The following is a 19,715-nucleotide window of genomic DNA, read 5'->3' on the forward strand; positions in this document are numbered from 1 at the left end:
GGCTCCCCCCACTACCCCGCTCCTCACGCGAGCGCGCCTGGCCGCCGCCGCCGCCGCCGCCGCCTGCCTCCCCCCGCGGGAGCGCGCCCGGCCCCGGCCCCGGCCCCGGTTCTCTCACCAGCGCCGCCTGCCCAGCCGGGGGCCCGGCGACCCGAGCCCCCCCACCCCGCCCAACGCCGCCGCCGCCGCCGCCGCCGCTCGGATCAACAACAAGATGGCGGCGGCCCGGGGGGCGGGGCGCCGTTGCTGGCCGTCATAGCAACCGCGCCGTCCAAAGCCCGCCCCTCCGCGCGCTGCGCCAATCAAAAGCCGAGCACCCCGCCGCCGGGCGCACGTTGAAATCGCTGATAGGCCAAGCCCTCTGTCAGTCAAGCTCGGGGGTTACCCCCCCACACACACACACACACCCCCGTCCGTGTGGGAACGGCCGCCGGGTTGCGCCGCACGTTACGCACACGTGACCCGCCCCGCCTCTCCCCGCGCTGCGGCCTCCTCATTGGCTCTCTGCGGAGCGGCACTCGGCCAATAGGGGCGCAGGACGCCGTCAAACGGGCGCGCGGGGGCGGGAGCGCGCGCCGGTGGAGGGAGCGCGCGCGGGCCGTTCCTGGGGGATGGGGATGGGGATGGGGATGGGGATGGGGATGGGGATGGGGATGGGGATGGGGATGGGGATGGGGATGGGGATGGGGATGGGGATGGGGATGGGGATGGGGATGGGGCGGGTCGTTGCATCCAGTTTCCCCCCCTCGAGGGGAGGTCGTTGCTTGCGGTGGTGATGGCCCGATGCCTGTGGGTTCTCACAGCCCCCGGCTCTGGGCTGTGAAATCCGCCTGTTGGCCGCCCCATCCGAGTCCTTATCACCAGTTGTCCCCCAGATTAATTTTATTTCCTCCTAGCCCTGCCGGCAGGCTGGTTCTCAGCAAGGTGGCTGGGGAGGCGTCCTGCTGAGTGCCCCTTTGAAACCCAAATAGCCTATGGGTCCAGCTGCTTCCCTTCGCCCTTTGCTTAATAAGGCCTTCAAAGAGCTCCGGTGTGTTCACAAGGCCCCGTTAACTCCTCTGCTGAATGTCACGTTTACCTGTGCCCACGCTAATTCCACTCCTCATTAAGACACCCATGTCCTCCAAGGGGGGACTGTCATCTCCAGCCATTTGTTCCTGGAGCAGCCGAACCCGGAGGCTCACAGCAAGGGAGCTCCCAGGGGGAGCATGAGAGACATGGGTTGTGGAAGGGCCTGGCACGGCCTCATGATGAAGAAACGGGCTCATTGTGTGTTTGGGCCAAAGCTTCTGAAAATCACCATGATGGAGCTTTCCCTGCCCTGCACCAGCTCGCTGTGCAGGACAGCCTGCTCCCCTCCCCTCCGCGTCCCACCCGAGGCTGCTGACGGGACGCCCGTGCCGTGCCGCGAGCAGAGCGCGTCTCACTGAGGCGCCACCACGCTTTCCACCTGGCCCGGCTGCCGGGAGGCCTCGCCAGTGCCGCCAGCACCGCGCCAACAGGCTGGCCATGACAGCAACCACGAGTGGGGCCCCTCTTTATTGGATCTGGCCTGGTTGCTGGAGCAGCCTCTTCCCGGGGTGAAGGCCGCACAGGGCTCCGCTGCCCGGCGCTTGATGCTGCGTGCGACAGGCCTGCAGGCTGCTCAGATCCAGCGACGCAGCCCCGTGACGCTGTCGAAGAGATAGTCCCTGCCCGTGCCTGCAGAGGGGACACAGTCGACGCGGTGCCCCGGCATTGCCCCAAGCGCCGGGGGCCTGGCGAGGGGAGGGCACTCACGTGGGTCATGGGCCCGGCCATCAAACTGCACCTGTGCAAGAGAGCGCGGACAGGGCGCTGAGGGCCGGCCCGTGCCTGTGCCCGCGCCGCGGTGCCGCTGCGGCCGCCACGTACCGGGCTGCCAGCGTCGGCGCGGCCTCGCAGCCGCTCACCCCTCTGCGGCGCTCCAGCCCTCTGCCCTGCCAGGTCCCAGGAACTGCGGGCGGGAGGACAGAGCAAGATGGGGGCTGTCGGCCACGAGCTGAGAGTGCTGGAGCCCTTCGTCAGGGCTTTCATGAAGTGCCCAACGGCCCCAGTATCCCCCCCAGGGATGCTGCTGGCAGCCGCCGAGCACATCCTGTCGAGCTCATGGGGCGGCCAATTTTCACCTACCTGATTGTCCACCTCTCTGGCCGGTATCTCCCCAGGTTGGCTCTGAGGGCCCAGCAGGAGACTATGGGGGAGCCCTTTTTCCCCTAAATATCACGGCCCTCTCAAGGTGACCGAGAGCAGCCTTGCGACAACATGGACCAGCTCTGGGCACCCCCTGGTCCAGCCCACTGCGTTCCATGGGCTCACACGAGCCAAGTTCCCTCCAGTAACTCAGTCCTCATCCACTGCTGCCCGTTCTCTCCTCCTTGAACCCTGGCTCAAGTGCAGGGGCCTGGAAGACTTTGCCAGCAAATAAAGGCAAAAAAAAAGGCACCAAAAACCTCAGTCTTGTCTGTCTCGCTATCACTACCCCTACAGGCTCGGGCAGTGTTTGAAAGGCTCCTTCGGTGCCTGACCCTGCTTCCCTCTCCTGTATGAATTCCCTGCGTAGACAAGCAGGTCTCATAGAGCTGCTTGTTTCCCGGGTGCCACGAGGGACCGTTCTTGCCCTGGGAGGACTTGCTGTCCTTGAAGACTCGCCAGCTCCCTGGAGCCCCTTTGAGCCACCGGCGCTGCATCCCATGGGTGCTCCTTGCCAGGGCGCTGGTGAAGGCCGAGGGGCTCCTCCTGCGCCCTGCCTCATGGTGGCTGCTGAGCGCCCGGCTGTCCCTAAGCACCGCATCCCTCAGCAGCTCCTCCTTGTCAGTAAACTGCAGAGCCAGCAGCACCGTTTGGCTCTGAGGGTTAGAGCAGCCCTGAGAGCCACTCTGAGGTTCAATAGCCCTCGAGCACAGTGTGATCCAGAGGCTTCATTCGTGTCCCCGCCACAGGCAGGGGCCCTTTCGCCAGCCAGGGCTGGCACAGAGCCCTAAGTGATGCCACTGCTGTGCTGTCCCGTGTCACCTGGAGCCCTGTCTACCCCAGCCCGGCCAGCAACATGGCTGTCCCTGTGCAAAACCACCACCCCACCGTCAGCCCTCCACACCAGACAGGGCCCACGTCAGTGCCAGACCCTTCCCCTTGGGCATGCTGCTCCATGGAGCGGCCTGGAGCAGCAGCACAGACCTAAACCAGAAAAAAAAAAAAAAAAAAAAAAAACAAGACCCATTGAATGACCCCCAGTGAGAGGTCTCGTGTCCCCAACTGCCTGCAAGGTTGCTGCGGAAGCCCATGACAAGAATCTCATCGACGCTGAGGTGACCCACATGTGCTGCTGACTCTGCTGCCCAGCCAGATGTCACCCCAGGCCTATGTGGGCACCTACCTAGTGCCTCTGAGCAGCTTGCTGCGGCCTCGGGCACTGTGAAGAGGAGCAGAGAGCAGCTGTGAGCCCTCAGTGAACGATCAGGGCCCGGGCTGCAGCCCCCACCTCCATGTGGTGGGAGCTCTTGTGGCCCCGGCACGAGCCAGCGGGATGGTGGCCCCAGCAGGCCGGGCTCACCTGAGCAGCAGGGCATGGGCCGCGCAGCCCAGGGCGGCCAGAAGCAGGGCGCCCGAGGCAGTCAGAGCCACCACGAACCAGGCTGGCGGGCTCCACGTTGCCTCCGTCCGCGTGATGATCACTGGCTCCTTCCGCGGTGTCTGCAAACGTGCACGGGGGCAGAGGGCCACCGTCCTTGGGGCCCGTGTAGGAAGGACGGCATGCCCGGACACGTGGGCAGAGCCAAGACCTCCGCTCTGTTTCACGGAGGAGGGTTCCACTTACCGAGCGCCAGGCGGTGCTCCAGGGTGGCACCGTGGTGGGCTGGGGGGTGACGTGCACCACCAGCATCACTGTGGTGCTGCGGCGCGGGACACCGGGGCCACCCCACACCTCCACCAGCAGCACAAAGGTGCGGGGCTGGTCCAGGCCATTGGGGACATGGAGCAGGGTGTTCCCCTCCATGCGGAAGTACCTGTCCTCGTTGCCTGGACAAGAAGCTCCGCTATAAGGCCCAGACCACAGCGCAAGGCCAGGCACCCTCGCTGCTGCAGCTCCTCACCCCTGATGATGGCGTAGGACAGCGGGGCACCCTCGCTGCTGCCCTGGCACGCAAGGCGTGTGACAGGCTGGCGGCTGCCTGCCTTGGATGTGACCCGCAGCTCCTGCACCTCCGGCGTGCACACAGGCGCCTCGCCGAGCACGGCCTGCCGGGAGCCACAACCCTATATGAGCCACTAGAGAATCCACAACTATTTCATTGGATGATTGGCCATAAGGAGGGGTCCAAGCATCCAGGTGACGGGCCCAGGCACCAGAGAGGGTGAATCTGCTGTCTGGGCACCCCATTTCCCCTGAGCCTACACGAGCCAATACACAAGCTGGCTCCCAGCCCCTCATCCGGCTGCACCAGAAACTGGGCGCCAAAGGCAACTCGGGACCAGTTCCTCCCTGGAAGAGGTCGCTAGCGGAGCCACCGTGGCGGTGCCCCTGCCCACACCTGCACGTGCACGGCCACGTTGCACAGGCAGCTGCGCCGCTTCGCTGGGTCCGCGTCGTTGTGCGTGTCCGTGAGCCTCACCACGAGCCTGTAGCTCTTCTGCCGCTCGTAGTCCAGGGTTCCCACCACATAGATCTTGCCTGCCAGGGTGGTGCCAAGCTGCTGGGCACCCATGGGCGCGCTCGAGCCCAGCTGGGCTTCAGGAGGGGGCCCACGCTCACCCATGCGTGTGTCGACGGAGAAGGGCTGGGCAGAGCCCACGCGCTCCTCGAGGCTGTACTCGATGCTGTGCAGCGGGTAGTCACGGTCAGTGCCAGTGATGCTCCCCACGACCGTGCCAAAGGCTGCAGTCTCCGGCACAGTGAAGGCCGTGCTGTTGGGGCACTGCGGTGCGTATTCATTCACAGGTGTCACCGTCACAAGCACGGGCACGCGGGCTGTGTGGCACACAAGGTGGCTCAGCACTGCCCGCCCTGTCCCATGTCCTGTGCCAGCACTGCCTAGGCCCTCAAGAGCGGCAACAGGAGAGGAACTTTGTCCTGCTGGCCAGGGTGTTGGGGGGCCAAGAAGGAGCTTTCTCCCTCTCAAGCTACAGTGGGGCCAGCCCTGTCAGTCTGTACACGACAGGGGGACATGGGCACAGTGGGGCACGGGGTGACGGACATGTCACTCACTGCTCCGCGGGGGCTGGCCTCCCGCTGTCACCACAATGGTGACAGCGAACTGGAAACCCACAGCAGCTGCAAGCTCGGAGTCGTAGTCCAGGGTGGTGTTGACCTGCGGAGTCCGGACAGAGGTGGTCAGGCAGAACCGGGGTGTCCTGTGGGGACAAGGTGTCCTGCAGGGATGGCGTGTCCTGCAGGGATGGGGTGTTCCTACAGGGACAGGGTTTCCTTCAGGGACAGGATGTCCCCCCGAGGACAGCAAGGAGATTGCGTAGGCAGGATGCCCCCAGAGCCACGGGGCTTGCAAGCACAGGGTGTCCTGTGGAGCTGCTGCTGTGCCAGGGAAGCAGGGAGGAGAACCTGGTGGGACTGAGCAGGAAGAGGGTCCCAGGGAGCCCAGGCCCTGTACGGCTGCCATACAGCAGGCAGACGGACACCACCGTGCCGCTCATGCCCACCCCCTGCCCACCCGCAGGGCTCACCAGAACGGCGCCCCGGCCCCGCGCTGTCCCAGCCCCGCTGACCTGCAGCTGCGGCCCCTCCATGCGGACTAGGGAGTGCGAGGCGGCGGCACCCTCAACCGCGTAGTGCAGCGCGCCATCAGGCCCAGTGGGCCCTGCGCACCGCAGCGTTAGCAGGGTCCTGCCGGGGGGCACTGTCTCGGGCACCCGGGAGCTGCAGAAGGGCAGGGGCAGCGTCAGCTCCAATCCCGCCGAGCTCCAGGGTCCCACGGGCCTTCCGCACAAGGAGAGCCCGAAGCAGCCGTCCCCACCACTGCCCTGTGACCTCCCCTGGGAGACCCACGCAGTGCCAGGGGTCCCCGTGCAGCACCAGCCCACGTGGCCCGTACATGCCGAGCGCCGGGACACAGCGTGGCGCCTGCTGGCTCCGCCGGTGCACGGTGATGTTGAGGGTCATGGTGGCACGGGCCATGGGCGTCCGCGCCTCGTAGGCCTGGACGAGCAGCTGCGTGTGGGCCGCCTGCGGGAAGCGCTCCAGGTCCAGCCGACGGGTGCTGCGGATCTCACCGCTCACTGCAGGGCATGGAGGGAGCCTCACGCTGGGCCGGGGTGGCCCAGGTGGGGACACGCTTAAATGCTGGGGGTGTCCCTGCGGTCCCCTCTGCTTGCCCCACTCACCCGCGTCAACAGTGAAGAGCGCTGGTGCCTCTGGATTAAGAAGGACATAGCGGACCTTGTCACCACTGGCGTGGACCTGTGTCACCAGCTCCAAGGGGCCTATGCCCTCCGGCACCGCCACATCCCGCCACGACTCTCTGTGAGCACAGACATCAGACACGGCACGGCACGAGGCCCAGCGGCCCCAAGCCTGTCCCCACTCACGTGAAGTTGATCTGGGGATGGCGCGATGGCAGCACTTCCACCGTCACGGCCCCGCTGCAGTTGTGCCCATGCCGATCCATCACCACGATCTCCAGCCTGAACACCTGCGGGCAACACCGGGGCCGGAGCCCAGGGGGACAGCCAGGAGCAGGGGCCACCCACCTGCCAGCAGCAGCACTGGGTCCTCGGGATGGGGTGAAGATGGGGATGAGAACAGAGAGGGATGGGGACAGAGACAGACATTGGGATAGAGATGAGGACTGCAACAGGGCTAGAGATGGGGATTAAGATGGAGGTGGAGGTGAGGATAGAAATGGGTACAGAAATGCAGATGGAGATGGGAATAGGGATGTGGATGGAGATGGAGACAAGAACAGAGATGGAGAAGGGATGAGGATGCGAATAGGGATGGGGGACAGGGACAGAGGTGGAGGTGGGAACAGAAATGGAGATGGAAACAAGGATGGGGCTGAAGAAGGAGATGGCGATGAAGATGAGGATGGGAATAGGAACAGGGATAGAGATGGGGACAGGATGGGAATGGGGACAGAGTTGGGGCTGGGGTGCCCATGTGGTGAGGGACAGGCTGCTGCGAGCCATGGACAGGGCCATGGGGCTAATGCCAGCCAGGCTGGGATGAGGGCGATGCCAGCGCTAGGAGACCTTGGCACTCACCTGGGTGCTGGGCCTGGGATCAAAGCCGCTGGCAGGTGCCAGCACCGTGCCCCGTTCAGAGAGGACAAGCGGAGTGTCATTGTTTTTGAGGTAGAACTGCAGAAATGGGACAAAAGGGAGAGCAGAAACCTCCTGTCTCCCGTGTCCTTGGCAGCATCCTGTGTCTACCTTCTCCCGACCCACGCCCCAAAAGATGACAGAGGGCAGGAGGTTGGGGTGCCCCAGGCAGTCGCCCCTTGCTGGGGGGGACCCCACTGTACCCAGGACTCACTGTCAGCTCTCTGGCCGTCTGGAATGGCACCACAGTGTATAGGAGTGTCTGGGGCGCCACGTCTGCCAGGACCTGCACCGTGTCTCCTTCTGAAGCACAACAGGGGCACCCAGAGAAGACTGGTGTGAGCCGGGGTGGCCAAAAGCTGCCCCCGCCATGGGCAGCTGCGCCCCATGCCTACCGCTTCGGGTGCCCCATCTCTCCGCTGCTGGCACCGACCGTTACCTGTGCTGGCAAAGCTGGCAGCACAGCGGAGCATCTGCACCGGCGTCACCCTGATGAAGAGCTGCCCTTCAGCCTCCTCCTCGCCGTGGCAGGCAGCCCGCAGAGTCAGCGTGTACTGGTTCACCCAGCGGGCATCAAGTGCTGCGCCCGCGCTCAGCGTGATCTGCCGCAGTGGCACAGTGCTCAGCAGGGCATGCACGACCCCTGGGCTCCCAGCCAAACCCCCTGCCCTCAGCTGGCCTGGGCACTGCCACCCGGCTCTACCTCAGCCTGAAACGTGTAGGCGAGCGAGCCGTTGCTGCTGACGGCGACGGGGTTGAAGGGACCAAGCAGGGTGGCATTGGGATCTGAAGGACTCCTGGGCTCGACACGGACCAGCATGACCCGGGGGTTGCTGCTGCCGTTGCTGCAGAGCAGGGTCACCTCGGCCACGGCGGTGCCCGGTGCGGTGTCTTCGCTCACGGTGACAGTGTGTGGCAGGCCGAGCAGGGCTGGCAAGGGCAGGCGCCCATGGACCAGGCTCAGGTCGGGGCCTCGTCACCAACGCACCAGGCTGGAGAGTCACCCAGCTAGTCTGAGGAATCTGCTGTCCCTGTGCCCTGCGGTGCCCAGGGCGCCCTGCTCTTACCTGCGGCAAAAGACCCTGGAAAAAGGACAAGACGACGTCATCCTAACCTGCCAGAGATGCCCCAGTCCTGGTGATGCTCTGGAGATGCCCCCCGGGAAGCCCTAGAGATGTCCAGCAATGCCTGGGTGATCCTCTAGCTGTTCCACCTAATTCCTACCACCACCCCATTCCCATCCTGGCGAAGGGGGCTGGCTGGGAGAACCTGTCTCCCTCTGCCCCCTGTTCTCACTGCCCCACGCAGCACCTGGCCAGAGGTGCCCTCAGCCCAGGCACTGGGACCCCCTGCCAGGAGGTTCATACCTGGGCAATGAAAGGTGAGGAGGAGGACGAGAAAGGTGAGGTGGCCGTCCATGCCCATGGCTGCAGGTAGCTCTGTTTGGGACACACCAGAGCTTGTTGCCATAGCCGGCGGGCACCACCCAGGCCGTGGCTCGACCCAGGCTACTTGTAGCTCTGGCTGCAGCCCCAGAGCGGTGGGATGTGACTTTGTCCCAGCAGCCACAGCCTCCACGAGCACAGACCTCCATCCTCACTGAGCCCTTGATCCTGGGGACAGAGGGACAACTTGGCACAATAGAGGCACGCCACACACAGACCTTTTGCGGGGGTTTTAACCAAGGCACAACTGCCCCTCACCAGCTGCGGAGCACACAGACCTCTCCGGCACGGCCGGGCCCGTGGCCACCAGAGGGCACGGCCACCCCACCGTGCCACATGTGCCAGCTCCCTCCTTGCCTGCAGCCACCCGCCTGGCACGGGAAAGCCTCAGTTTTCACAAGGGGCTGACCAGGACCTTGCCAGCCTGATGCGAGCTGGGACTAGACAGCTCTTGACTACGTGGAGGGACCGCAGCGGTGACAGGCACCGGCTCTGCCCAGCTCAACCGTGACCACCTCAACCAGCTTTAGGGGGCGGCCGGGAGGAAGAAAATGATGTTCAGCCAAGGGCTGCTGCCCTGGCAGCTATGGACTTGCCACGTGGGAACCAGGAAATAAATTAGCTGGGAGCTAAATTTTGGCCTTGTTCTTCATTTGCAAACCAGGGTGCCAGCTCCCAGAATTCCTATTAGACACTATTAGTGACCAATTAATAGACACTGGTGGAGCGCAGCCCGCGTGGCACCCATTTCCCCCAGGAGAGCGGGGCTGCCCAGCAGCGGGGTGACAGGGTGGCGGGGCAGCCAAGCGCAGGGGCGGGAGGACCCGGGCTGTCACCATGGGTCCTGCCCTGCCCGACGGGGCACTGGGCTCCAGCGCTGCCAGGGCTCCTCATCCTGCCCGGCCCCGCCGCATCCTGGGCTCCTCAATTGGAGCGGCGGGTCCCGCCCAGCGCCACCGGGGCGGCGGGTCCTGCCCAGCCCGAACGGGCAGCGGGTCCTGCCCGCCCGGGGCTGCGCGCAGGAGCTGCCGCTCGCCGAGCGGCTCCGCGTCGCGGGCGGGGCGGGGCGGGGCGGGCCGGGCCGGGCCGGGCCGGGCCGGACCGGGCGGGGCGGCGGCGCCGGTGCCGCTGCGGGCCCGGGCCCGGGCTCACGTTACGGCGGCCCCATTGGCTGCGGCGGGGCGGGGGGCGGCGCCGGGCCGAGGGGCCGGGAGACGGCGGGCGCTGCGCTGCGCGGGGCCGGGAGCGGAGCCGGAGCGGGACTGCGAGCAGAGCCGGGAGCGGAGCCCGGAGCGGGGCCCGGAGCGGGGCCGGGAGCGGGGCCGGGGCGGCCGGGCATGAGCAGCGCCCGCCTGGACGCCTGTCTCGGTCAGCTGCGCGCAGACGTGGTGAGTGTCCCGGGCGGGCGGGGAGCGGCCCCGGGACCCCCGGCGCTGGCGGTGCCGTGATGTCACGCAGCGATGAGCTCAGCGCCGTGATGTCACGCACAGGGGGCAAGAGGCACCCCTTGGGTGCCAGGACGACGCGGGCGCCCCGGGTGCCCCGACGGGACAAGGTTGTCCCGCGGCTCCCCGGGTGGCAGCTCTGGGGATGCCAGCGCTGTCACAGTGCAGTCCCGCTGGCAATCGGCATCACTGAGCACAGCCGGGGCCACGAGGGGCTGCGGGACCCTGTGGTGACAGCCCGGCCTCAGGTGGCCCGTCCGGGCCCACGGGCCCTCTCGGGGCAGTCCCAACCTCCGGCAGCTCCATGGCCACCGCCAGAGTCCTGCCGCAGCCAGGCAGGTCGGGGCCCATGCCAAGCCAGCGGGTCCAGCTGAGAGGGTCCCCAGCCAGAGTGGCTCCGGCTGCTGCTTGCCAGAGGGGGCTGTGAGCGCCGGGCACAGACGCAGGCAGTCGTTGGCACTCTGCTTTGCACCGTGTCAGAGTCCGAAGGAAAGCGGACGTCAAGCCCTGCTTTTTTGGCTCAAACAATGGGAATTCAAGCAAAAGGAGTGGCCGGGTTCCCAACACGAACTGTTCCCTCAAATACCCACCCGGGAAGACTCATTTAGCCCCTTGTGTGCCCCTCCCTGCTGCCATTTCGGGGGTGGGGGGGTTCCTGGGACGCCAGGCCCAGGCCTGCCTGGGCCATGACGTCACCCCAGGGTGTCCCGTGCTGGCGAGTGGGTAGGGTGGGGTGGCCGTGTCGGTGCATGGGGGGGACGCCCGGGTTGCCCTGGGGGATGCAGACAGCTCCGTGGCCCCCTGTGCTGCTTGGGCCTGAGTGGAGGGCGCGAACGGCCACCCGAAGCCACTAGGGAGCGGCGGGGGGGCTGGCGGCGCTGCGGCCCCGTGTCGTTTCCCGGCAGGCGGCGGCCGGGGCTTGCTCAGCGCGACGTGCTGCTGCACGCCGGGCGCGCTGCGGGCGGGAGCCGCGCGAAAGCGGCACCCGGGGCTGCGGGCAAGCCAGGGCCTGCGCCCGCGGCGCCCCGCGCCAGCTGCACGCCCGGCTGTGGCGGGCGCCGCTCCCGTGGCACGGGCGCCCCGGCCGAGGCGCTGGCCTTGGTCCCCCGCTTCCCGCAGCAACTCCATCTCGGGCGCCAGGCGCAGGGGGGGCTGCTCTCGCTGTCCCACGGGCCACGGTGGCGTGGGAAGGGTGACGGCAGCTGTGCTAACCTGCCCTTCTCCCCCTGCTGCAGCTGTGCCTGCGGGAAGCGGGGGCCGCGCTGCAGGCCCACATGCACTGCATGAGGCAGGCGCTGCACGAGCTCAAGCGGGCGCAGGGCCCGGCCCCGCGCGCCGCCCCAGTGCCCGGGTCCCTCAGTGAGCAGCGCCCGCCCTGCCGCGGCTCGGACGTCTCGGAGGCGGACTCAGCCTGCTGCCTGGAGCCCGGTGCCGAAGAGGATGAGCGGCCCTTGGCCGCCCGCTCGCCGCCAGCCAGTGAGCGCAGCTTGGAGTTCGACTCGGGCTACTCGGAGGTGTCGGGGGGCACGTGGCGGGAGGAGGAGGCGCCCGTGCTGCGGCGGCACCCGCCGCCCTGCCAGCGCGCGCACCGGCTCTCCGTGGGCGCCTTCCTCCGCGGCAGCTCGGGCCAGGCGCCCGCCCCAACCCGCAAGGCCCGGCCCAAGTCCACGTCTGACGCCTGCCTGGAGCAGTGGCGGGTGCTGGAGCCAGGCGATGCGCAGGACTGGACCGTCTCGCTGCTGTCGCAGAGCCGCAACCGGCAGCCCCTGGTGCTGGGGGACAACTGCTTCGCCGACCTGGTGGAGAACTGGATGGACCTGCCGGAGGTGGGCGCCGAGCCACGGCGCCTGCCCGCTGCCGAGCCCCCCCGCTGGCTTGGCAAGCCCCACGGCTTCCTGCTCAACCTCTCGGGCAACGTGCGCCGCAAGCTGGCCAGCATGGCACGGCCCCGCGCGGCCGACGGCGCCCGCCGCGACGCCTCCAAGCGCCTCTCGTGCCCACTGGGCCTAGGTGCCCAGCCCAAGGGCACCTACTTCCACCAGTCCCACAACAACCTCGCGCAGCTGGCCACGGACTTCAACCGCTTCACGGCCCTCATGAACAGCCGCAGCCGCCAGCCCATCATCTGCAATGATGTGATCGGCTACATCTAGTGCTGCCCGTCCCCCGCCCCGCTCCCCTGTAAATAAACCTTGTTTTTGTACGGTACCACAGCCACCACCGCTGCTTTGTGGAGTGCAAGGGCTGCCCTGTGGCACAGCCGGCCTCTCGGTGCCCCAGCTCCTGGCAGGAGGGACAGGGGTGACTGGATTTACTGGGTGCGCTGGTGGCACAGACCTGTGTGACAGCATGAGGGCATTTGCAGCCCGTGACCCCATACTGGAGCTGATCCTGCAGCTTTTATTCACAGGGGAGCTGGCACCGCGGGCACGGCCACCCTGGTGGCCTGTGGCAGACTCAGGGCATGTAGCAGAGGAGTGGGGGGCAGCTGTCATCGTCCTGCTCCTCCTCTCCCTCACACACGTAATGCAGCTCCAGCTCCCGGGGCCTTGGCTTGCCGGCCGCCTCCAGGCTCTCCGACAGCCTGCACAGAGGGAAGGAGAAGGGGGGTTGAGAGGGGGGCAGGCTGCTCCCCCCAGGTTTTTGGACACAGGGAAGGCTGCATTCGGTAGCTCCTGCAAGGAGAGGGCTCAGGGTGCTCCCGTGGCTCCTGGCGGCACGGGGTCGTGCCACGGGAAGCGCGGCCAGCAGGATGTTTACCCCGCAGCGGCTGCAGCGCCGGCCCCGACTGCGAACGGCTCTGTGCAGAGCGGGAGAGGGAGGGCGCGGACACCTCCCACCCCCCGCGCCGGTGCCCAGCACGGAGGCGCTGCCGGGGGGCAGGATGAGGCAGCAGGAGTGGAGCCAAGGACCCACCTCTGCGCCCGCTGCTGCGCCTGCGTCGCCTCGTCCCATGCCCGGTCGTAGAGCGTGGTGTAGCCATACAGGAGCATGGTCACGGCCCGCCCGTGCTCCCGCTGCAACAGCCAGGGTCAGGGCCAAGGTGAGGGGCGGGCGCACAGCCCCCAGGGCAGCCCATGGCGCTGCCCACGCCGCGCTCACCTCCAGCCGCTCCAGGAGCTCCTGCACCGTCAGCTCCTGCCCATCAGCGCCGACCGCCTGCACCTCAAGCCGGTCCCAGCAGTTCCACTCCCTCTGGCCGTACTGCGGGGCGGAACGGGCTGGGAGCAGGCCCTGAGCAGGGCACGGGCGCAGAGCCGCAGAGGGGACAGAGCAGGGCACGGCCATCCCCTTGATGCCACCAGAGTGATCGGGACACAGCCAGCCCCGCAGGCGTTGCCAGCCCCCATGGGGAGCCAGCGCCTCCCCGCACAAAGCCCCATTGAAGCGCTCCCCGGTCCCACACAACGGCCCCTTCTTGCTCCTCGCCACCCGCCTCTGGCCTGAGGGGGTCCCTGAGCCGCCAGCCTCAACACCGGTCGCCGCGGAGCAGAGCCAGCCGCGCTCGCGGGGCCGCGCAGGGCGAGGGCTGCGGTGGCCTCTGCGGCCGGGCGCCATCTGGCACGGCCGCGCCGCCATCTGCCCTCGCCGCGGGGCGCGTGCTACAGCGCCGGCCCCGCTCCTGCCGCCCAGCTGGGACGGGCGGTCGCACCTGGCTGCTCTCACCTCCCGCCACCTCCTCTCACCTCCTGCCTGTGGCAGTGAGAGCCTGGCGGAAAGGGGCTTAACCCCACGCTGGCCGAGGCGGTGCGAGCCCCCATGCTGCACCAGCATGGAGGGATGGCCGCTGTCCCGCCAGGACTGTCCCCACCGGGGAAGGCCAGGCCGTGGCCTGCTCGTGGCTCCTGCCACGGCCGAACTGGAGACCGTGACGCATCGGGCTGGGATATTGCAGGACACAAGGCAGCGGGAGCTGTCACAGGGCGACATGGGGCGAGCAAAGGGCCCTGAGGGTGCCAAGGGGCGGTGGAGCATCCTCCACCATGGCACCGCTGTCCCGCTGCGTGGCGGGACGTCCCCAGCGCCTCAGCAGCCCCGACCGGGGGGCTCATCCAGGCGCTGCCATGGGGCCGAACCACATGCAGGGCCATGGGGCGCAGGCGCAGCGAGGCCCTTGGAGCCGGAGCGGAGGCGTTGGAGGCGCCTCCCCTCCCCCTCTTCCTGCCCCCGGCCCTGGGCCCCCCGGGCCAATCTGGTTCCAATCGGCGCTTCCTGCCGCACAGGAAGGGCTGCCTCGCACGCCATAAACCCCCAGACAAAGAGGCCTCTATCGCCCAGACGGTCCCAATGTGGGACTGCCCCCCGCCCCCGCCGTGGCTCTGCTTTCGCTCCCGGCAGCTCTGCCCGGCCCCCGCGCAGCCCGGGACCCCGGCCCCGCTCCCCCCGCCCTGCGGCGCTTCCCCGGCTCCGGACGGGGCCCGCTGCCAGCTGCTCGTGGCTGCTCCAGCTGCTTTCCATAAGGCAGCTGTGAGCTGCCGCTGCGGCCTGCCGCCCCCCTCGCCACGCGGCCCGCTGTGGGGCGTCAGCGCGGTCCCAGCCCCACGGCAGCCCTGAGCACCCCGCTCGGGCCCACGTGGACGCTTGGGGACGGGCACGAAGCTGGGGCGGCAGGAGGGAGGCTGGCAGCTCCAGAACGGAGCTCGGCCCCGCTCCGCAGCGCGAGGGGGGCGGCGGGGCCTGGCGAGCAGCCCGCAGCCGGCGAGGCCGCAGGAAGGAGCTGATTCCTCCCGCCTGGAGACGTGCCCAGGCCCCACAGGCCCGGGCGCTGTTTCCGGAGCCCCGGCTGCCCAGGCCACCCCTCCTACACAGCCGCTCGGCGTCCTCGCACCCGGATCTGCACGCCAGGCACTCGGTCACCATCAGCGCCACGAGCCGGGGCACCCAGCGGGCCCTAGGCAGCCCTGTGCCCCAGGAGAAGCCCTTGCAGGATGAGCACGCACCGCGGGCGAGAGAGAGTCCTACCTTGTAGGTGGAGGGTGGCAGGGGCTGGGCGCGGAGCAGCAGGGAGCTGGAGAGAAAGAGGTTGCTCCTACGGTAGCAGCTGAGGTCCTGGCAGCCCCACACGAGCTTGTAGATCTCCAGGCAAGCCAGGCCGGCCACGGCCATGGTGGTGGTGGCAATGGCGGGCACGATTCGTCCCACAAGGCGCTTGCTCTGCGGGAGGAGTGGGCATCACCAGCGGCGCCCACACAGTGCCGCACCGCCTGCCGAGCCCTGCCCCATGCCTCACCGTGAGCCAGTCGGCACGGGGGATGCCGTAGTTCTCTGCGCGCAGGTTGGACGCGGCTGTGACAAAGTCTATGTGCAAGTTGTCATCCTAGGGTGAAGAGTGCAGGGACAGTGGCACCGAGCAGCAACTGAGCCACCAGAGACCCCCAAAGACCAAGCAAAGCCCCTGTGGGCTGCTCGGGGACAGCAGGCTCCCAGTCTGGAGATGAGGCAGGATGCAGAAACGCTCCCTGCCTTCCAGGTCTCCTGGCTGGGAAATGACTGGCAGCGTTACAGGACAAGCCCTGTGCTCTGCAGAGCAGCTTCTGCGCTGGGGACAGTGCCCAGCACCGGGCACACGCCTCCCTCAAGCCCTGCGCCTGCCCTGGGTACCTTCTCGAAGTGGATGGGTTCCATGATGGGTATTTGTGTCTCCTCAGTCTCCAGCAGCTCCTGTCGCCACTGTGCCAGCTCCCGGGTGAGCTCTGCCAGCTGCCCTTGGTCTGGAGGCACAAAGGGGCCCCAGGGGGTTATTCTTGTCCCAGCATGGGCCTCGTTGCCCCTGCAGCTCGTGGGCCAGGAAGCAGCAGCACCAGAGCCCCACTAGAACCAGGTTGGTCCCAGGGCTTCCCGGGCCAGAGTTTTATCACAGGGCACCCAGGCATCCAGGAAACAAGCCCTAACGAGGCCCTACCCACAGCCTCCTGGACCTCCTCCGGCTCCTCCGTGATGTTGATGTGAAGTCCCTCCTGAGGTGTGAAGGGCGGCAGGACCATGTTGTGCAGGATCTCCCGCGCAGCCGCGCTGTCACCGTGAGCCAAAACCTTGTGCGTCTGAGCAAAGAGGCGGGCAGCAGCCATGATATAAGCCACGTGGGAGTCCTGGGGTGCAGAGACGAGCAGTGCAGTGAGGACCATAGGTAACCTCCCCAGTGCAGCCTATGAGCCTGCTCCTATGCTGCTACAACCAGGCAGAGCAGCCCAGATTTGTCCTGAGGGGGAGAAATGTCTCTCCTCCCGGCCACAGAGCCGAGGACCTCCTCGGCATTTCCGCAGTGCCCTGGCAGACCAAGGTAACGAGGACAGACCCTGTCCAGGACTCTGCAAGTCCCAGGCAGGCTCTGTGAGCTGGAGCACAAAGCAGGTGCTACACGTCAGCTTGGCCCACAATGCTCCCATTCTGCCTGTGACTGTGGCCCAGCATCCCTCCTACCCCATCGAGGACCTGCATCTTTCCCCCCAGCCCACCAAGCCCGCCGTGGAGTGTGAGGTTCATGTCCCCAGCCCGCACAGCTCTTCCCTGCACTTACATCATCAGGGTTAAACGTCAGCTCATGGGGACACCTCCTGTTCCCCGACCAGAAGGCAATGCCGGGGCTGGTTTCCTGGGCACAGGGAAAGCAGAGTCAGGCTTGAGGGGGAGGCTGGCAGAGGACAGAGGGGGCAGGAGGCTCCCAGTCCTGCTTGGTGTCAGGCTCACGTGGTCCGGGGGGACGGTGAGCAACAGCTGGGAGATGGTGTCATGGTAGCAGCTCTGCCAGCGCCGGCGGGCCCAGCGCACACAGTCCTGCCAGTCCCGCGGCCTCTCCTGCAAGCTCTTCCGCACTCGCTGCAGGACCTCCAGCGCCTCTGGTGCCTCCAGGTGCTCCAGGAAGGCCGGGTCTCTGTGAAACCGGGTGTTCCTAGGGCCGGTCCTCATCCTGGCCTCCACAGAGCCTCTCCCCGGTTCACAGCAGGCAGAGTTGACTGCCCAAAGAGCCCTCACCAGCAGGGACAAACATCCTGTCCCAGCTGACGGGCAAGGCCTGACTAGTGTCTCTGGAATAACCCAGCAAGGTACCTTGAACGGGACGCAACAGTCTGTCCCCCGGCCCCACATGCAGCAGCAGCGAGCAGTGCTCTAACAGCAGCCACGGTCCCCTAGCTCTGCCCCCTGCCCTGCCTGGGCACCTTCACACCCGACACCCACACTCACGCCAGGAACCGGTTGACATTCTCTGCAGAGAGCCTGAAGAGCCCCTCAAACTTGTCTCGTGCCCACTGCGGAAGGGAAAGCGAGGGTTAAACATCCAGCCACAAGTGCTCACCCCAGCACCCCCCTGCACACAGGCTGCAGAGACTGGGGCTGGCACTTTGGACAGTCAGGGGATATCCTGGGGGACCCTGTAGCCCTATGAGCCCTGTGGTGCAGCACGCAAGAGCCTGCCAACCCCTGAGACAGGAGCGCCTGGTTTGGGACGCTGCCTGACACTCCTGGTTGGGGACAACCGGTCCCAAGCCCTGCCCACCCTGACATGTGGGACGATGCACGGCCCATGCGGCACCCCGTGGTCCCCAGGAAGCCCAGGCCGAGGTGCCACGGGCTCCGTGCCAGGCGGGGAGAGGCCGTGTCCGGGTTTGCGCGGGGCGGGGGGAGCGCTGGGCAGGGACGCACGTTGCGCTTGGGCCTCCAGCCAGGAAGCAGCTGGGGCCCGTATCCTGCCCACGGCTCCCCGGCACGGGGCTGGAGCTGGGGGGAACGGCTTCCTGCAGGAAAACAAAGGCCGGGGCCTCCTCCATCAGCACCAGGGGCCGCAGCTCCCGTGCGGGCCAGCCCCGGCGCCCAGCTAGCGCGGCCCTACCTGCAGCGTGTGCTCAGTGGTCCAGGGGAAGTGTCGCAGGGTGCAGAGGGGGAAGGTCGGGTCCACGGGGTCACTGGCAGGTCCCAGCAGCCTGGTCAGGTGGGGCACCATGACGAGCACGTTCCCCTGTGTGCCCTCTGTGCCTGAATCCACCAGCGGCCTGAGGGAGCGGCAGCAGCGGCTCTCCAGGTAGGTACCTGTGAGGAACAAGGAGTGCCCAGGTGCCAGAAAGGCTTTTTGGCCTAGAAGAAGTGGAGACAGCCAAGGCCCAGATGGAGACCCCAGGCCCAGATGGACAGCACCGGGTCCCCTTCTCTCCCCACAGTTACATGTGCCAGCTGCCCACCTAAAGCCATGCAGAGTGTGTCCCACTGGTGGCACATGCCGCCTGCAGCCAAGCGGCACCATCCTGCATGTGGCTCCCGCTTGCCCCAGGTACTCACGGGTCTCCAGGTTGTCCAGGGCGCTGGCAACGCCATCTAGCTGCTTGAAAAAGTCAGCCCCATAGATGAGCTCCGTGGCAGGTCCCACCTGGTTCTGGTGCGCCGTCACCTTGATGTCAGGGTTCATGAGCCTCACAGCTGCAGCTGCTACCTCTGCCTTTGGCTTCTGTGAGCGCAGAGAGGGTACGGGCAGTTCCCGCAGCCCCACTCTCCGGGGAGAGCCTGTTTGGGGACCCCACCCCGGTCCTACGGACACCAAAGCCCCTGGGTTCTCCTGGGGAAGGGGCATGGGGCCGGGTGCTCCAGCCACTGCCAGGCCTCGGCTCACCGATATATCTGTCGAGCGGAAGAGGAACTGCCGGTGGAGGTTGGAGCGCGCGATGGTGTCCGTGTCGGTCACCGTGATGTCCCCGCCTGCCCCCGCGGCCAAGCCCATCATGGCAAAGTTTTTCAGCAGTTCGCAGCCGATGGCACCAGCTCCCACCTGCCAGGACAGAGCTGTCACTGTCTCCCGACATGTTGACTCTGCTGTATCCACCTCCCCTACTTACCACAAAGTATTTCTGGCGGCCCAGTCTCTCCTGGAAGTCAGCCCCGAACACAGCAATCTGGCCATCGTAGCGAGAGCCCCTCTGTGGGGGCAGACGAGCGGCAGTGAGCGGGGGCAGCTGCGGCATCCCCAGCGGCCCAGGCAGCTCCTCGGCACAGCGGGGCCAGGCTCAGTGCCAGGCGGCTCTCACCGGGGCGCAGTCCTCCTCCGTCAGCCGCGCAGCCCCCTCCATGGCCAGGCACTCCAAGGCATCGCAGTAGAGCCACTGATCCAACGGCAGGAATTTCCCAGAGGCGGCCTAGGCCAAAACAGGGTCCCAGCAGCTCCACAAGCTGCGGCCTCACAGTGGGCTCCCTGCACCCGGGATAGATGATGACCCTTTCCCTGCGGGCCGGCAGAGCCCAACATATGGACAGCAAGTGCCCTCTCGTGGCCACCAACGGCTGTGGGGTGGCCACGCAGGGCCGCACGAGCCGCGCCAGCTCCCCGGGCATCCAGAGCAGGTCCCCGCGCGGTGCCAATGCCACCCCGCTCACCTTCAGGGCCTCCTGGGCTGCCAGGCCCCCGACGAAGGCCGCCATGGGACAAAGGTCCCCCGCACTGACGCTGGCGAAGGCTTGCACCAGGGCCTCGTCCAGGGGCCTGTGCTGCTCGGCCAGCCTCCGGGCCAGCTCCAGCACCCGCTGGGCATCCTCCTGGAGCAAAGAGGTGCCC

The 19,715-nt window shown here is 67.2% G+C and overlaps 3 protein-coding genes across 3 annotated transcripts; 1 reads left to right on the plus strand and 2 right to left on the minus strand.

The window, feature by feature from the left end:
- Positions 1-1,645: 1,645 nt before the first annotated feature.
- On the minus strand, positions 1,646-8,715 carry LOC148593535 (cadherin-related family member 4-like). The gene is made up of 19 exons (XM_088530701.1): positions 8,658-8,715; positions 8,358-8,372; positions 7,994-8,220; positions 7,730-7,892; positions 7,505-7,593; positions 7,234-7,329; positions 6,559-6,662; positions 6,355-6,491; positions 6,066-6,249; positions 5,740-5,890; positions 5,225-5,327; positions 4,772-4,987; positions 4,551-4,690; positions 4,113-4,257; positions 3,836-4,038; positions 3,572-3,711; positions 1,894-1,975; positions 1,780-1,810; positions 1,646-1,701 (listed from the first exon to the last, which is right to left on the minus strand). The coding sequence occupies exons 1-19, from the start codon at positions 8,713-8,715 to the stop codon at positions 1,646-1,648; spliced, it is 2,340 nt and encodes a 779-aa protein (XP_088386827.1).
- Positions 8,716-10,061: 1,346 nt separating this feature from the next.
- On the plus strand, positions 10,062-12,385 carry LOC148593536 (PAK4-inhibitor inka1-like). The gene is made up of 2 exons (XM_088530703.1): positions 10,062-10,123; positions 11,416-12,385. Exons 1-2 carry the CDS (start codon positions 10,073-10,075, stop codon positions 12,331-12,333), a joined length of 969 nt encoding a protein of 322 aa, XP_088386829.1. The 5' UTR covers positions 10,062-10,072; the 3' UTR covers positions 12,334-12,385.
- A 252-nt stretch (positions 12,386-12,637) lies between these two features.
- LOC104575995 (ubiquitin-like modifier-activating enzyme 1) lies at positions 12,638-19,699 on the minus strand (the record flags this gene model as incomplete). The annotated part of the gene is made up of 16 exons (XM_088530702.1): positions 12,638-12,764; positions 13,097-13,197; positions 13,283-13,384; positions 15,143-15,334; positions 15,411-15,497; positions 15,782-15,891; positions 16,083-16,269; positions 16,698-16,772; positions 16,868-17,051; positions 17,363-17,427; positions 18,009-18,205; positions 18,452-18,617; positions 18,780-18,935; positions 19,003-19,083; positions 19,192-19,299; positions 19,538-19,699. Coding segments are annotated over 16 exons (2,100 nt in total), but the record flags the coding sequence as incomplete, so codon positions are not given.
- Between the last annotated feature and the right edge of the window lie 16 nt (positions 19,700-19,715).

Source organism: Tinamus guttatus, unplaced genomic scaffold, assembly GCF_059628265.1.
Source record: "Tinamus guttatus ecotype Peru unplaced genomic scaffold, ASM5962826v1 Tinamus_guttatus_pri_ptg000385l, whole genome shotgun sequence".
Taxonomy (NCBI): Eukaryota; Metazoa; Chordata; class Aves; order Tinamiformes; family Tinamidae; genus Tinamus; species Tinamus guttatus.

Excerpts from the sequence above, each read along its gene's own strand:
- LOC148593535 (XM_088530701.1), bottom strand. The coding sequence starts at position 8,715 with ATGGGCATGGACGGCCACCTCACCTTTCTCGTCCTCCTCCTCACCTTT. Across the intron at positions 7,594-7,729 it reads TGCCAGCTTTGCCAGCACAG|AAGGAGACACGGTGCAGGTC; the intron begins GTAACGGTCGGT and ends GTTGTGCTTCAG. Across the intron at positions 6,492-6,558 it reads CATCCCCAGATCAACTTCAC|AGAGTCGTGGCGGGATGTGG; the intron begins GTGAGTGGGGAC and ends CTGTGCTCACAG.
- LOC148593536 (XM_088530703.1), top strand. The coding sequence starts at position 10,073 with ATGAGCAGCGCCCGCCTGGACGCCTGTCTCGGTCAGCTGCGCGCAGAC. Across the intron at positions 10,124-11,415 it reads GTCAGCTGCGCGCAGACGTG|CTGTGCCTGCGGGAAGCGGG; the intron begins GTGAGTGTCCCG and ends CCCCTGCTGCAG.